A 15,695-nucleotide genomic window follows, 5' to 3' on the forward strand; every position below is an offset into this window, starting at 1 on the left:
TGCCCAATGAGGCCTTTTGACTTTGGTAAGACTTCTCACGGAGTCATAAATTGGCGCCTTTCAAACTTTAATGAGCATATAGCTCTCCTGGAGATGCTACTAAAACAGAGGTTCTGATCTCATGAATATGGGGAAGGGTCTAAGATTTTGCGTTTCTGACCAGCTCCCAGCTGATGCTGAAGGTCCCAGACCGTATTTTGCATAGTGAGGAGGGGGTTCCCTTCTGCCCTTGTAGAACCTGAGGGAAGCCATTGGAAGGACTGTGTAGGCGTCTGCCAAGATGGCCGCACTGACTCCTTGTGGATATAGACGAGTAATAATGATAAAAATACAGAATAGTTTGTGCACAGAGATGCAGTCTAATTGGGTTTTGCAAAAAGTGGGATGAATTCAATATGTTGGCTTCAGGAGGCTTAGGGAGATGAGATAAAGTAGAGACCTGGTGCAGCACTCACATAGGGAACACAGGGCCATCTGGAGAGTCTCCCAAAATTCTGCTGTATCCTAGTGAGCTTATAGGCCAGAAATAAGACTTATGTAAGATGAAATTGATCCACTACCTGGCTGTCATTGGAAAAGCCTTCTAGGGAACATGAAGGTGTGTGTGGAGACTAAGTGACAGTTAGACGTGGTGAGCAGAACTGTAAGCAGAAATTGATGGCAGAGACATTGCTTGTGAGCATCATCAGGAAGAAGCCTGGGGCCTTCGCCAGCATCTTGGGATCAGACAGCATGAGTTTCAAGACTTTCCAAGGTCAGCTATTTCCATCATCGTGAACACGTTGATTGTTCAAGGGTAGATTCTTCTACTGAAGTCTCTCCCAAGTGATTAATACTTTAGGCTTGGCACAAACCTAGCCTGAACACTGGGTGATAAAATACCCGTGCTCTAAAGCTTCCCATTCTTCAGGCAGTACATAAAGAGTGTCTCTGTGGCCCACTCATTCAGGAAGAATGTCACAGCTCAAGAATGCTCATTCACACAAGCAGTGGGAGTTAGTGACTTATGCTTCCTAATTCGGGAGCACTTGCCTCCTATGCAGGGTGTGCGTCGGGAACAAACTATAAATATTGGAAGATTTTTCCCCACAGCTTCTCATTCGTGCTGTTTTATCAAAAGATTCATGACGTCTGGATGAACTGGAGCTCTCTGCAGTACTTAGAGTTGCCCCCAAACTGGCAGATTTAGATTCGGTGTTCTTGGGCCAGAGAATGTAGGCAGAGGAAATTTCTCTAAATGTTACACTTTAAGAAAATATAAAGTCTTCCCCCCGCAACCCCCCTCCACAACTTGCTCTCTGGCCCTTTGTCAGGACCCATTTCTTGTCCTGGGAGCGGAAGGAAAAGAAACTCGACCTGCTTTTCTGCCTTAAATAACCAAGAAGACTGTGCTTTGACCATAGACTCTTAATAATCATGATAATTAAGATTTATACTTAAATAATTCTTTAGGTCTCAAGAGTACTAATGTTAATTAATTATGCTTCCCAAAGCTCCTGACGGGTTGCCAGAACCAATGCTCTTATCCTCTCCTGAGGTATCGAACATTCCTTTGTCACAGGAAAAGCGAAGAGACCCCTGATGCCGTGTAGCACATTAGTGGCTCAGCCAACATTGAAACGTGGACATTTGAACCCCCAGTGTGTTGGGTCCCTGCCATTCAGTAAAGGAAGAAGAAAAGGATCTGGAAATCAGAAGGAGGGACCACCATGAGTTAGACAACACTGTCAGACAAATCAAGGATAGTTGCTTTGAAAAGAATGAATCTTTTGCTATTTCTTTATCGCATGGAATTCTTTGAAATATTTTTCATGATCACACGAAGCAGAGTCTGAAAATAGATTTCAGAGAGAAGTCTTATTCTTCTTCAGTTTTTTAAAGAGCATTAGAGAAAGACTAAAAGCTGAAAGGAAGGAAACAGATGTGTCTTCAGGCCTCCACCGTTATTTTTATCTTTGCAGCGGGATGGAAAGGGAACCCTACCCACCTTCCCACAATTTTTCTTTATCCTACATGTGTGGTTTTCCTTTAACTATGGAGTCTTACAGTTAAAAAGCCATGGAGTTGTACTCATAAAGACTTACATGGAGTCAGAAGATTTACTCATGAGCTATAATAGATTAGAATATAGAAGCTACAAAGCCCTCTCTTTAAAGGCAGTTTAGCATGGAGGTCAGAGGATGGTGAGGGGCTTTGGCTTGATACTGTTGGGGAGAGAGTGACCGTATCCATTTTTAGAAGTCTTTCAAGGCCCTCAGGTCTGTCTTGTGGCAGTGCAGACATCACATGTGCCGTCAGGAGCTTTGACTGGAGTGCGCGTGTGGCCAGAGTACAGTCCCCGTTGTTTTCAGTGGGACTGCTTCAGGCTGCATCTTGCACCTGCGAGTCCTGGTGCCCAAATTCCTGACAACACGCCCTAGGTCAAGGACCAAGCACAAGTGAGTGTGGCACCAGCCGACACTCCGCAGACTCTTCGGAAAACGGAACTGAAACATGAGACAAGCAACCATTTGTGCCTGGTGTGCACCTTCTTTGGGTTGGGGAGGACTTGCTGTTTCCACACTGGAGCAAACTGGGGAGGGGGTAGAAAATGGCCCACGGCTTGTTTAGAATGGAGTAGGGTTGACGGAGTTTCTGAGTTTCCTTATTTTACTCTGGCAATTTCCATACTTCCGGTGGTTTTCAACATGATGTCGCCTCTTGCTGCCTAAATCTGAGATTTCTTGTTTGATGAGCTACAGGGATGGTATTTAAGAAAGCAGAACTGTGCTCAGATCCCCCTTGCAAGCACGTTACTCATTTACTGGTCATTCATTCTCTTTGGGTCAGCTTTTCTGCCTGTTTGCCTTTCCTCATCCACCCTTTAGTCCTGAATATCTCAAACGGGCATTTCTACCCTTAGACATAATGATATATAATGAACACATTTAAACTAAATGAGAGGAACCACTTAGAAATTAGACTTAAAAATGGCAGGACATTTCCCCCAATATGACCACTGCCAGAGGTCATACTGTGAAGGAAGTGATGACTTTTCCCATGTCTGCATTTAACATGATGTTAACAAGTACCTTACTATTGGAGCCACAAACACGACGGGAGGTTAACTTGACTGAGAAGTTGCTAGAAGCAATATTCTGTGTGTGATGAGCCGGGGTTAGCTGGAGTGCTGTGACCCTAATTTTTCATAAACTCCAGGTCTGTGTATCTTCCCAGGCACTGGTTTCTTAAACTTTTGTACACAAGGAGACTCTTTCTTTATTGTAGTGAGTGAGCCTTCATCAGACACAGTATAGCATGGTTGAGAGGGGAAAAAAGAACACCTTATTGTTCTTCCCACATTGTCTTCCTGTGAGTTTTGTGATCTTGTGCTAAATTTGAGAATTCCTAAAAATGAAAGGAAAGTGACAGTACTTCTCATACATCTCTCGAAAATGAAGTTAGGAAACTATAGTAGCCTTCTGACAGTGTAGATGTGTCCTAACGGTTTTGCTGGCGAACTTGGTAGGAAAGATATGCACTGATATGAATTGTTAAGTCTGGAAGAGGACCAGTTTTCCAGAGTATGGGCTAACCTGTTTACTTTTGAGCCCATCCCAGGTCCTTTCTCTATACCTGACATCTGCTGCCTTCCCTTGATCTTATGTTCCGGGTGCTCCTAGGGGCATTGTGTGAGTCGTGGGGTGTTTCCTTTCTCTGACAAGGCCGATTACAGCTGTATGTCAGTCCGAGTCCCTGCAGCCCTTCCAGTGCGTGGTCTAGATAAATCTGGCTCTGAATCTTCAGTCTTTATGGCATTGCCTATGTAGAGGAAGGTTGGTGTCTGTGGGGTCCCTGAGAACCTGAGGACAATTCAGAGTGACTGACTAGTCCTAGATTTTACACCACAGGTCCCATGTCAGGGGAAAGCCCTCATTCTTGGACAAACTACAAGAATTTGCCTGGGACTATTGTAGTTTTAAAACTTAAAGGTCACCATCTCAAGAATGTCCTCGGTCTCAGAGAGTCTGGGATGATTGGTCAACCTAGTACAAATGAAGGTCCGTATCCTTACCTCCAAATCCTTAAAAAATATGAATCAGGTTGATGAATTGTTAAATCAATAGGTTCCATCTATCTACCTTGGCAAATACATGTTTTTAATGACCTGGAAGGCTAGGTTTGAGCATCAAATTCTCCCTGATTCTTGGATTTCCATGCTGGAACGTAGTGGTTTTGGTAGAGCTGGTTCCTGGCCATAGCCCCTGCCCTGTGCCTCCGACTGTACGGTGAGAGGTAGATGAGAGGCAGAGAAGGGCAAGTGGACACCCCAGCTCACCTGCCCTTGCTCGGCCCTCACCCCTCCCTTCCGTCTTGGGTCAGAAGGTGCGCAGAGTGGTAGTGTGGCCACCTGTGGGCTGACAGATGTAGGGGAAAGGTTAGCTAGTCCTATGAAGTGTGTGTGTGGTGTGTGGGGAAGAAAACCTGGGGCCTGGAGCGAAGTCTAGAAGTGGAGTGTGGACTCTGGTGGACAGGTGCCCTTGCAGGTGCAGACCTGTATATTGAGGGGATCAATATACAGCGTGGGATCTTCTGAAGTAATGGATTATGAGCAGTTCAAAGAATGACTTGCTCACTTGGGGTTACAGAACCTTTCCTTCAGTAGGGGTATGGAATATTCACCGCAACAGCACACTCATTTGTTCCATGGACTCTGCAAAGGGAAAGGATTTCAGCAGGTGGGTGGGTGCCCTGCACATTACCAGGGCTGTCACTGGGATTTTCTGCTGCTGTATCCACTGAATTATCCCTCAAATTACAAGGCAGCCTTCAGGGCCCTTCTCAGGAACATCATATCCACTACAAACAATTGTGACAATACGTTAACAAATTGTAACTCAAGACTACTTTCACGTGGTGTTTTTGATACTAAAACTCAAAATACTATTGAAATATACTGGAATCAATGACTGCATGGTTGTGCGCTGCACAATTTCAGGTGGTGCTATTCACAGAGTGCAGTCTAAATGGTGCCCCCTAGAGTTACACAGAGCATGGAATGCTCAGCAGTATGTAGTATCCCTAACTTGATGTGCACAACCATCTACTTAATGTTCCCCCTGCTAAAATACAGATTCTGTGAGGTGAAATGTGTTAAAATTCTGATTCGAATGTTAGGGCCATTTTTATCTGGTTCTTCATTTAGACCAACTTTGATTATTTACTAGCAAATACATAAATAGAAAACTGGCTCAAATTTCCTTCTATCTGAAATGACATTTTTCTGCAAAGTGTTTGGAAGTGAAGTGAGACCTGAATAGGCTTTATAGTTTACAAGTATGTATGTGATGACTAAAGACAGAGGAAGTAGATTTGGAAATTTATTTTATAATTATATAAATGTTATGTCAAATTTTAATTTTATTTCCAAGTAGGCTTTCATATAGAGACCCAGTTAGTTCTGATTGGAGAGTAAGTAGCAGCTGGTTTTGTTACCAGTTCCTGTTGATGTAGATTTAAAAAAAATCAAAACATTTTTGCAAATTTTCACGGTAATGTTTTAAAACTGAGTATTCCTATAATCTTGATGACTAAAGAATCTCCCCCCCTTCCCAATTAAGGACATATGCTTTCGCATTTGTTTCTGACATAACAGACATAACATTTATTTGTGACCTCTTATAAATAAATCATTTCAGTGTAGAAAGTACATTTATTTTTCTGTGTGATATTAAAGCAAAGAAAGGATCTGTTTATTCAGCCTTGGCAACAATCCCCCACCCCTAGCCCCACCCCCAAAACATCAAGTGGAGAGCAAAATGGTGCGTTAGTTATCATTATTTCAGGCTGGTTAATAATGTGTTTGTGAAAGCAAATGGACCAGCTAAAATACACATTGAAAGTAACACCCAAACCACCAGAGGTTTTATCTTTTGTTGTTGAACATGGTGTGGAGATGATCTGTCCCTGGAATAAAAAAAGTACCAGGACTGCAGTTAAAACGGCCAACTGTATAATAGAAATGGTCGTAATGCATTGATCGCTGAAGTTTGTCCAGCTAAAGTGATTTGCAATTTCTTCTCCTTCATTTCTTTTCTTGTTCTGAAGGGATGAAGGCTTTGGGAACTGGGGAGGGAAACAACTAACACGGAGCAAACCGAGAATTCCAGGTTTCATGTACTGTCCTATAAACAACTGATTCAACTATAAAAACTTCGATATATATTTGACCCATTTTAGTGGGTATACGTAGTATTAACGCTGAATGCATACTTACGAATCTTTGCTTTGTTTTGCCTTTTAGGTGCCAACCCAAATTATCCTGATGTAATTTATGAAGGTACCTATCCTGTTGTCTTTATTTGTGTGTTTTTTTTTTTTTCAAAATGTTTGTCTGAAATGAAACAAATCAACTAAAAGCGGACCTTGAAGCCCAGTTAAATATACACTTCAAGCATTACATAGCCCACAATAATATTTCAAAAATCATTCAATATTGATGGCTGTTTTCCCTTGATATTTACAATGCTTGTAAATAGCATTTTCTCTCTCTTGCTCTGTTCTTGGAAGTGGTAAATCCATTCCAGGGTAACAGACATTTTGTTTCTATAATTGGGAACTAATTACCTGTTTAAAAGCCATGACTACCAAGAAAAGGGAGGTGTATCAGTTTCTGGCTCTGACAGTAAACCCAATTCAAAATTATGTTTCTTGTATAATAAGGAAGTTTGGCTCACAAACAGGAACCTCAAAAGTAGGGCATGTTTTTAGGGTTGGTTAAATCAGCAGCTCAACCATGTCATTAGGCACCCAAGGTTTTTCATCTTTACACCCCCCTGCACACTGTGCCCACTTCAAGGAAGGCTGGTTCCTCTCATGGTTTTAAGATGATGCTGGCAGAGGGGCCACTGTCACTTGCATTGTCAGGAGAAATGGAAGAGTTTCTGAAAGCATTCCAGAAAAAAAGGGAACTTTCCCAGAAATCTCCATCAGTCCTCCTTGAATCTGATCATGACCCAGGGGGTCATTGTCCATTCTTGACTCCATTGCTGATAAGAGGGATGGGTTAACTCTTGAGTAACTGGAACCACCCCTGCAGTTTAGATCAGCTTCCTCAGAGAAGGTCATTGAAGCCTTGAATAAAATGTGGTTCCCTTAGGTCTGCAGAGAGGGAGAAGCCAGAAGGTGGACTGCATTAGCTTTTAGCTGGAGATCTCATCTGTACTTGGCTATTTTAATGGGATGCCAGGGATGTTTGTCTAGGTGTGAAAATCCATCTTTAACAGATTTCCAAACCTCCTTCATGCCCAGGAGGCCTGTGTTTGGGGAAGTGGCAAGCTCAATTTCAAAACTTGGCTCAAAAAAGATTGATTAAAAGTTACATTGATGGGGTGACTGGGTGGCTCAGTCGGCTGAGCGTCCAACTTCGGCCCAGGTCATGAGCTCACATTTCATGAGTTTGATCATCACATCAGGCTCTGTGCTGACAGCTCAGAGCCTGGAGCCTGCTTTGGATTCTGTGTCTTTCTCTCTCTCTGTCCCTCCCCAGCTCATACTCATGCACGCACGCTCTCTCTCTCTGTCAAAAATAAATAAAAACATAAACATTTTTTAAAAAGTTACATTGATTGAAATATGTATACATTTATTCTATTAAATATTCCATTCTTTAACTTTATGTACGCATTGACATCTTATTTTTTTATGAAATTATTCTATATTTGTATGTTTGTTATGTGTGTGTGTATTTAACTTGAGCTAATTTTAATTAGGGAATTATATTGTCTTTACCTGTTTTATGCATGTTAAACTGTATTTCTTTCAAGCTGTTGTTTGGATGATTTTGTGCATGTGATTTACACATTTTTGTTTTTATTTATACCCATTCGATTTATAGGAAGAGTAGCTCAAATTGTATCAGAGAGATGTATATTTGGATTGTGATTTTACATTCTAAAATAATGTTATAGACTCCTTTCCACTAACTTCAGGACTTTAAAAAATGCTATCTTCTCATTGGCTTCAGATCCCACTTTGGGTCTATGGGCAGAAAAATGTCATGATATTAAACTATAGATACTTCAATGATTTGATTTTGGATGGGTGGCTCATTAAACTATGAGGAGGTGAAAAATGAGCAAATAGATGATATCTCTTAGTGTTTGGCGGAAATTAATGTTCCAGTCTGTTTAAAATGAAAATGGCAACAGTAGTTTTGGAGTAAGACTAGAACAGCAAACGGAAAATAGATGCTTTTTCTGTTACTTTTTATTCACATTCAAAAGAACACTCTGCTAATCAAAATATAATTTAAATTTATTGCCCTAAGGCCAGGATGATAGTTCCCTAGGAAAGTGTGGCTGGGGCTGACTTAATGAGGTTGTTTGTGTAAGATGGAAATTGCAGTCACCAGATCTATTTAGAATAAAAATACCAAACATTGATAAACAACATTGTTTGTAGTAAGTTTATCAAAAATTTCCTATGCCTTTTTACATGTAGTGTCACTAATAAAAACTTCCACTACCCACAAACAACAACAACAACAACAACCATTTATTTCCATCCTGATCTGTATAGACTATAATTGATTTAGAAGATGGCAGTGACATTTGAGATACAGTGAAGTGAGAATGTATTCTCACAATTCTAAATACTGTGTTGGTGCAGTTCCTTATCTGTTAACTCAGAAACTGAAATGTGGGCAGTTCAGACCTTTTATTTAATTAATTAATTTATTTATTTGAACATTTATTCATTTTTGAGAGACAGAGAGAGACAGAGTGTGAGTGGAGGAGGGTCACACACACACACACACGCACACAGAATCCAAAGCAGGCTCCAAGGCTCTGAGCTGTCAGCACAGAGCCCGATGTGCGGCTCAAACTCATGGACCACGCAATCATGACTGGAGCTGAAGTTGGATGCCTGACCAACTGAACCACCCAAGCACCCCAGTCAGACCTTTCACAAAAGGTCTTACGTGTAACCAAGTTCACATCAATGCTCGGTCCACAGCACAACATGAGTGGTTGCGTCTTACTCACATAAGGTGCATGTGCCCTGAAATTAGTGATGCTCATGTCAAGGCCGGTTCCCGTTTAGGCTCTGCAGCCTTCTTGCCAGTTGACCTTAGACTTGTCATTTAACTTTGCTTTGATGACCTTCTTCAGCCATAAAGCTGGTGGTTAGATTCCATATCTGAAGACCCTTCCAGGTCAATAAATGTATGACTCTTTGATGATCGATTCCTTTTCACATTTATATTCTATACTACATCAAGAAAAGGGTATATTTTTACCTACAAAAGAAAACCCTAAACCTGGTTTAGAATTTGACTGCCAAACCAGTGATGGAAAGATCTGGGTTGCGTAAAATGTGAGCATCGTGCAATCCAAGCACTATGGTGGCTTTAACTCAGGAGCTGGGTCATGTTCCCCTCCCCACCAAGGCTGTCATGGCTTGGAATCTTTGTAATTTGTCTTGCTTCATTTTTCTGGGTCATGCTGTGACCTCGTGTTTGTTGGTAGCCTAGTGACAACTTCATGGTTCCTTCTCTTTCCCATTTCTCCAATTTAAGATTATGGGACTGCAGCAAATGACATTGGGGACACCACGAACAGAAGTAATGAAATCCCTTCCACAGACGTTGCGGACAAAAGCGGTCGGGAACATCTTTCGGTGAGTGGGAATCAGTCACTGTTCCCTAGATTGGCTCTGAGCTCTTGGGATATTCAACTGTTGAGGGGATGCAACTGCTTCCATGTACAACATTTTTCCTGCACAGGTGCGGGTAGGATGTTGACATTTGGAAGAATTAAGAGATGTGATAAATGTGCTAGATAGCCTCTGACTTACTTGCTTCCCCTTTTATGCACCACTCCGAGTACTCCTGGTTCTTATTTTAAATGTCTGTCTTTTAAAAGATTATCACTTTCCAGTGAACTAGGCAGTGTCTCATTCAGGGACATGTAATCATTCCCATCTCCCACAGCGTTGCACCTGTCTCGTCCAGTATTTTAATAAAAGTCTCAATGCCCATTAGATTTAAGGAATCCAGTAGGTATTGGAAGTGACTGGCAGTGGGAAGCTATAAAAATATGAATGACTATCAGGTCTGTCCTTCTGGAGTTTATACTTCAGTCGGAGTCTTGAGATGTGAATGAAATACCAGCACCTACAATACAGGTAGAGCAGCAATGGGATGCAAGCAATGGAAATAGAGGGGCAGGCACTCTCCTTCCTGTTGGGAGAGCCAGGGGTATCTTTGTGGGGTGGGTGGCATTTTCCAGCTGTGCAGGATGGCGGGCATTCAGACCGACAGGATACAAAGGGAAAGGGCATTTTGGGTGTATGAACAAGAGCTCACAACCTGGAAAACAGGGGTTTTTTTTTGTTTTGTTTTTACAAATAGTTTATTGTCAAGTTGGTTTCCATATAACACCCAGTGCTCATCCCCACAAGTGCCCTCCTCCATGCCCATCTCCCCCCTCCCCCCCCACCCATCAGTTTTGATTGGAAGGTAAGGTGTGTAAGGGGCAAAGTTGGAGAGGAGGCTGTGCCAGATCATGTGGTTTTGAAACTCAGAGCCAGGGGGTTAGATTTACCATGCAGGGAGGAGCCTGAAGGGGGCGCGCTTGAGCCACGGGGCTCCTGGGGGGGGTTGATCTGTCAGCTGAGATCCAATGCGTGTAGCTTCCTTCATTTTTCTCCTCACTTGTCACGCACACCCAGTACCCGGTGCCATGAGCTCTGACTCCTTATAAACTCCAAACCCATCCGTATCTCCCACCTTCCTTGCCACAGCCCCAGGTCAACCCCCAGGGAGTTTGGCAAATTAAGGCCGGTGGGCCAAGTCTGGCTCAGTACCTGCTTTTGTACCATCAGCAGGCTGAATAGTTTTTACATTTTTAAGTGGTTTGAAAATGAATGAATGATATTTCGTGACACATTAACATTGTATGAAATGCAAATGTCAATGTTCACAAATAAAGTTTTACTGGAATACAGTCATGCCCATTTACACATTGTCCATGGCTGCTTTTGTGCTAGAGTGATGGCTGGAGCAGCCGCAGCAAAGACTGTGGGGTCTGCAAAACGGGACATATTTAGTATCTGGCCCTTCAAGGAGTAAGTTTACTGCAGTTACCTGTTCCTGGGTGACCTTTGTGGCCTCTATCCGTCACATCACTCCTCTCCCATCTTGTGATCTCCCTGCCTTTCTCCATACAGCAGCCTGAGTGACCTTTGAAGAGCACAAATCAGATTACTTTTATTATCATTCTCAGAGTCTTCCAATGCAAGTGTAAGGAAGCAGGCCCTGCACATCATGCCCTTGTTTGTGTCTCTGTCTTCACCTCCCATCCTGCCTGTTCTTACCACCTGTCTCTCCTAACGATCTCCCACATGCTCCAGGCTTACTCTTGCCTCACACCCTTTACATTTGCTGTTCCTTCTCTAAGGCATACACTTCCCAACGGTCATCACATGGCGTTAGCTACCAGGCAGCCGTTACCGTGTTCCATTTCTTCTGAGCAGTTATTATTGTCTGTAATTCCCTTGCTTATTTATTGTTTACTTGTTTAATGTCTTTTCCCCTTCCCTGGATTCTCTAGTGAGTTTCTAAGTCCAGACAACCTGGTCAGTGTTTTTCACAACTGTGTCCTGCGTCCCTTGAATAGTGTCTGGCACCCAGGAGATAATAAAAACTGTAGACCGATCAGAGTATTGGCAAACGCTGTGGAATGGGTTGCAGAACAGTGAGACTGGAAGCAGTGTGATTAGTGAGGGTCTGGAGAGGTCCTGCAGAGATGTGATGTGTGTTTAAACCAGGGCCCTGGTGGTAGGAGCGGGAGGCTCATAACAGATGTATCTCAGCTGCGTCTCAAAATATGCACATCTATTACATGGAGACACACACACACACACACACACACACACACTTCCAGAGCTGACGACACGCATTGCGTTGAAATAGCAAGGAAAAATACGGTGGTAAATCAGCCGCAGAATGTTTTCTGCTTCCTGTTTGTGCAATCGCTTCAGTTTATTCTCCAAACTGCTTAATGTTTCGTGGTTTGAGACAGTGGTTTGTGTACGTAAGGAATCCAAGGAGCATGTGTTAACCACACAGGTGTGTGTGTGACCCAGTTACTAAAAGTTACATGTGAACTTCAGTTGTCTATTTTGAGACCTACTGATAAATTTAAGGCCCTAGTTGACATATCTCAGTGATGGTTGAACTGTGCACAGTAGGGCCGCTGGGCGGCAAGACCAGTGAAAATCATCTTTGTTGAAAGTTGGTACATTACAGCTCCACCTGAGGTCCCTGGAAATCTATGTGAGAGGTGCACTAACATGCTTTATAGAATTTAAAGGAAATGTAAAAATGAAGTGTGGATAAGATATTTGATACATGAGCAGTCCCTGACCATAGGGAGGATTGTTAGATTAGGAGAGTTCCAGAGTCAGGGAACTGATAGAAAAGTTAAATGTGTTAGAGCACTTGGAAGACAGCCTCAAACACTCTCCTTTCTGGTCCAACAAGTGTTCCTCATGAACCTTGCTGGATTGTTTGAGTAGAATGGTTCCTTGTTCTGTGCTGCGAAGTATCCTCAGATAGAAAACAACTAACTGATCAAACAACCAACCAATCAACTAGCCAAGCACATAACTAAACAATCAACTAGCCAACCAATCAACTAACCAGCCAACCAGCCAGCCAGCCAACTAAACAAATAAATACGTTCACCCCTGCTTGTCTCCCATATAAAGACCACCCATGTCCCCAACACATGCATGGTACATGAAACTTTATACTTATGAAACAATTCATTTTTGAGAAAACAGTTCTCATTATCATGGGATTCTTTGTTTATTAAAGGAGTCTTTGCTTTTGAGTTGCTTCAATAGTTTTAAATATTTGCTAGTAGATCGTTAACTGATTCCCAGCAATAGAACCCATTCCCATTTTCTAGGTTGACTTAAATACTCTATAACAAAGTAGAGAAGTCAGGGCAGGTACTGTTATCCCCACGTACAAATGAGGAAATGGAGGCTTGCAGAAGTGAAGCATCTGTCAGCTCTCATTGCTGGTGAAAGCAAGGTGTCCTGTGAACATAGGGACCAAGCCTTCTGAATGCCAGTCCTATACTTTCCACAGTGGCTCAGAGACTGTCTGTGGTCCTCCAGAGAGGCTGGGGCACTTAGGGCAAGTCCCCTAACATCTCTCTATCCCCATTTCCTTATCTATAAAATAAGATTTGAACTTGATTATGCAGTTATTTCCCTTCTATCCGCAGAAGTTTGAAATTTAATAATAAGGGAAACATAGAGCGATAATACTATGACCTCTTTCCCATGAAAATGATAGTTAGAAATAAAGATGAAAAAACACCCACCCCGGGGCACCTGGGTGGCCCAGTTGGTTGAACATCTGACTTTGTCAGCTTGTGATCTCACTGTTCCTGAATTTGAGCCTCTTGTTGGGCTCGCTGCTGTTGACAGGGAGAGACCACTTTGGATCCCCTGTCCCCTCTCCCTCTGCCCCTCCCCAGCTCATTCATGCTCTGTCTCTCAAAACTACAATGAACATATAAAAAACCCTCCAAATCATTAGGTATGTTTGAGGGAAACAGTCTTCGTTAGAACAAGTTGATCCATAATTAAACTTTTAGGAATCACAGACATTCTGTCTGTAGGTAGGCCGCAGAGACAGAGGTGCATCTGCACACAGACACTTACAGAGGTGTCCTGTGGGAGAGCCACTCACAACCACAGTGCCGGAGGAGGGCATGCTCACACCTTTGTTCCACTCTGGCCAAGCGCTTGGTGTGTGCCCTTCCCTGTGATTTGTGCTTTCTTTAATTATGACCCTGTCTGACATCAGATCAGGTATCATGGAAGGATTAACCATGTGTTTGTATTATCCTGCCTTCCCTCTCAGCCATGTGTTTTGGAGAAATAGTATAGAGAATAAGTCATGGATAAATCACAGGTTTTATGCTTAGACAGACATCAGTTCAAATCCCAAGCTTGAAAACTGTGATCTTGGGTGGCGTATTTAATTTTTTGTAAATCTGTCATATCATCATAGCCAAATTAATGTCTTATCCATTGTAGTAGACTCTGTTCCAAACCCATTATATGCATAACTCACTGAGGATTTAAAGAACCTGCTAGGTAGAGTGATTATATTCCTTGTTTCACACAAGAGGAGTGTGAGATGCTGAGAGATTAAGTAATCCTGAGGTCAAACACCTAATTAGTGGTTAATCTAAATTTCAAACTCATGAGGAATTCATGTTCCTAATCTCTACTCTGTACTGCCTTTCACTCTGAGATGAGTACATCAGTCAGCATAAGCTATGCAGTAACAAAAATCCCCAAATCTTAGTGGCTTAAAACAGCAAAGGTTTATTTCTGTCTTCACTATTTGTACTGACTGGGAGTTATGTCAGCCTTGTCCTCATTCTAGGACTAGGTGGACAGGCATCTGTTATTGGAAAGTTAGCATTTATTAAGGCCCAGATGAAGCAATGAGAGCAGGGTTCTCAGCCTTGGCACTATAATGTTATTATTATGGATGAATAGCTCTTTGTTGTGGGGGACTATTAGGCATTATGGGATGTTTAGCAGCATCCCTGTTCTTGACCCTCTAGATGCTAGTAACACCCTTCCACCATTGTGACAATCCCAAATTGACAGATGTCCCCTGGGCTCAGCGTCATCCCTGGTTGAGAAGCACTGCTTCCGTCTAAGATTAAGATCTCACAGCAACAGTGAAATCCTCCACTGTCAGGGATAGAAGTCTTACCTCATTGGCCAGAACTGGTCACATGCACCCACCTTACCATGAGGAAGCCAGGAAGTGAATCCTACAATGAGAAACACAGGGAGAAACAAATGTTTGGTGAACAGCATTAATGATTATCACTTATGGAGGTAATAATATCTGTCCTAAGGATTATTATGCAGATTAAATGAAACAAAGAAGCTTAAGCATTTAATTAAACGTGGACATCCAAGACAGGTTAGACTAGGAGTCGGCAAACTACAGCCATCTGTTTTTGTAAATAAAGTTTTATTGGCACCCAGTCATGCCCATTTACTTACATGTTGTCTATAGGTTCTTTCACTCGGCACCAGCAGAGTTGAGAGGTTGCAAAAGAGACTGTATGGCTCCCAAAGCCTAAAGCATTTACTGTCTGACCCTTTACAGCAAAAATTGGCCTTCTCCTGGTTTAGAAGGTCACACTTTTCCTGGGAGCAAGACTCTGGGTTGAGCAGCAGGAATGGAAGGAGATGCATTGTCCTGCTTCCTTGATTTCTCAAATGTTAATATGTACTTCATTAGCATTACACACATGTGCCTCTGTGATCTCACTCAGGGTGGTGGTAAGATTCACATACACCTTCATCTGCTCTCTCTACTTGTATAATCTACCTGTTGCAATTACATTTTTAGGCTTAAAAAAAAAAAAACCCGCTTGTACTGACCTCTATTGTACATGCACAAATGTGTACAAATCATGAGCCGACAACTTCATGAGCTTTCACAGGGACCCCTCCTGCTCCCTTCTGGGCCTACTCACTGTTCCAGGGGACTCTGATTTCTAAGAGCCTCAACAGCCAACTTTGTATGATGGACAACTTTCTGACATGCATAAGGGTAGAGAGCATAGCAAAATGAACCCCACTGTATCTTTCGTCAGCTT

General features: G+C 42.5%; 1 protein-coding gene across 3 annotated transcripts in view; it reads left to right on the plus strand.

Moving 5' to 3' along the window:
- The window catches only part of NTRK2 (neurotrophic receptor tyrosine kinase 2), a 138,559-nt gene that overhangs the window by 59,656 nt on the left and 63,208 nt on the right, over positions 1-15,695 (plus strand). For all 3 annotated transcript variants that reach the window (XM_039222730.1, XM_039222732.1, XM_039222731.1), the window contains 2 exons: positions 6,284-6,319; positions 9,560-9,660. In XM_039222730.1, coding sequence (XP_039078661.1) covers positions 6,284-6,319; positions 9,560-9,660 — 137 coding nt within the window. The remainder of the gene's footprint in view (positions 1-6,283; positions 6,320-9,559; positions 9,661-15,695) is intronic.

The sequence above is a fragment of the Hyaena hyaena genome, unplaced genomic scaffold, assembly GCF_003009895.1.
Source record: "Hyaena hyaena isolate Hyena2069 unplaced genomic scaffold, ASM300989v1 scaffold_1183, whole genome shotgun sequence".
Classification (NCBI taxonomy): Eukaryota; Metazoa; Chordata; class Mammalia; order Carnivora; family Hyaenidae; genus Hyaena; species Hyaena hyaena.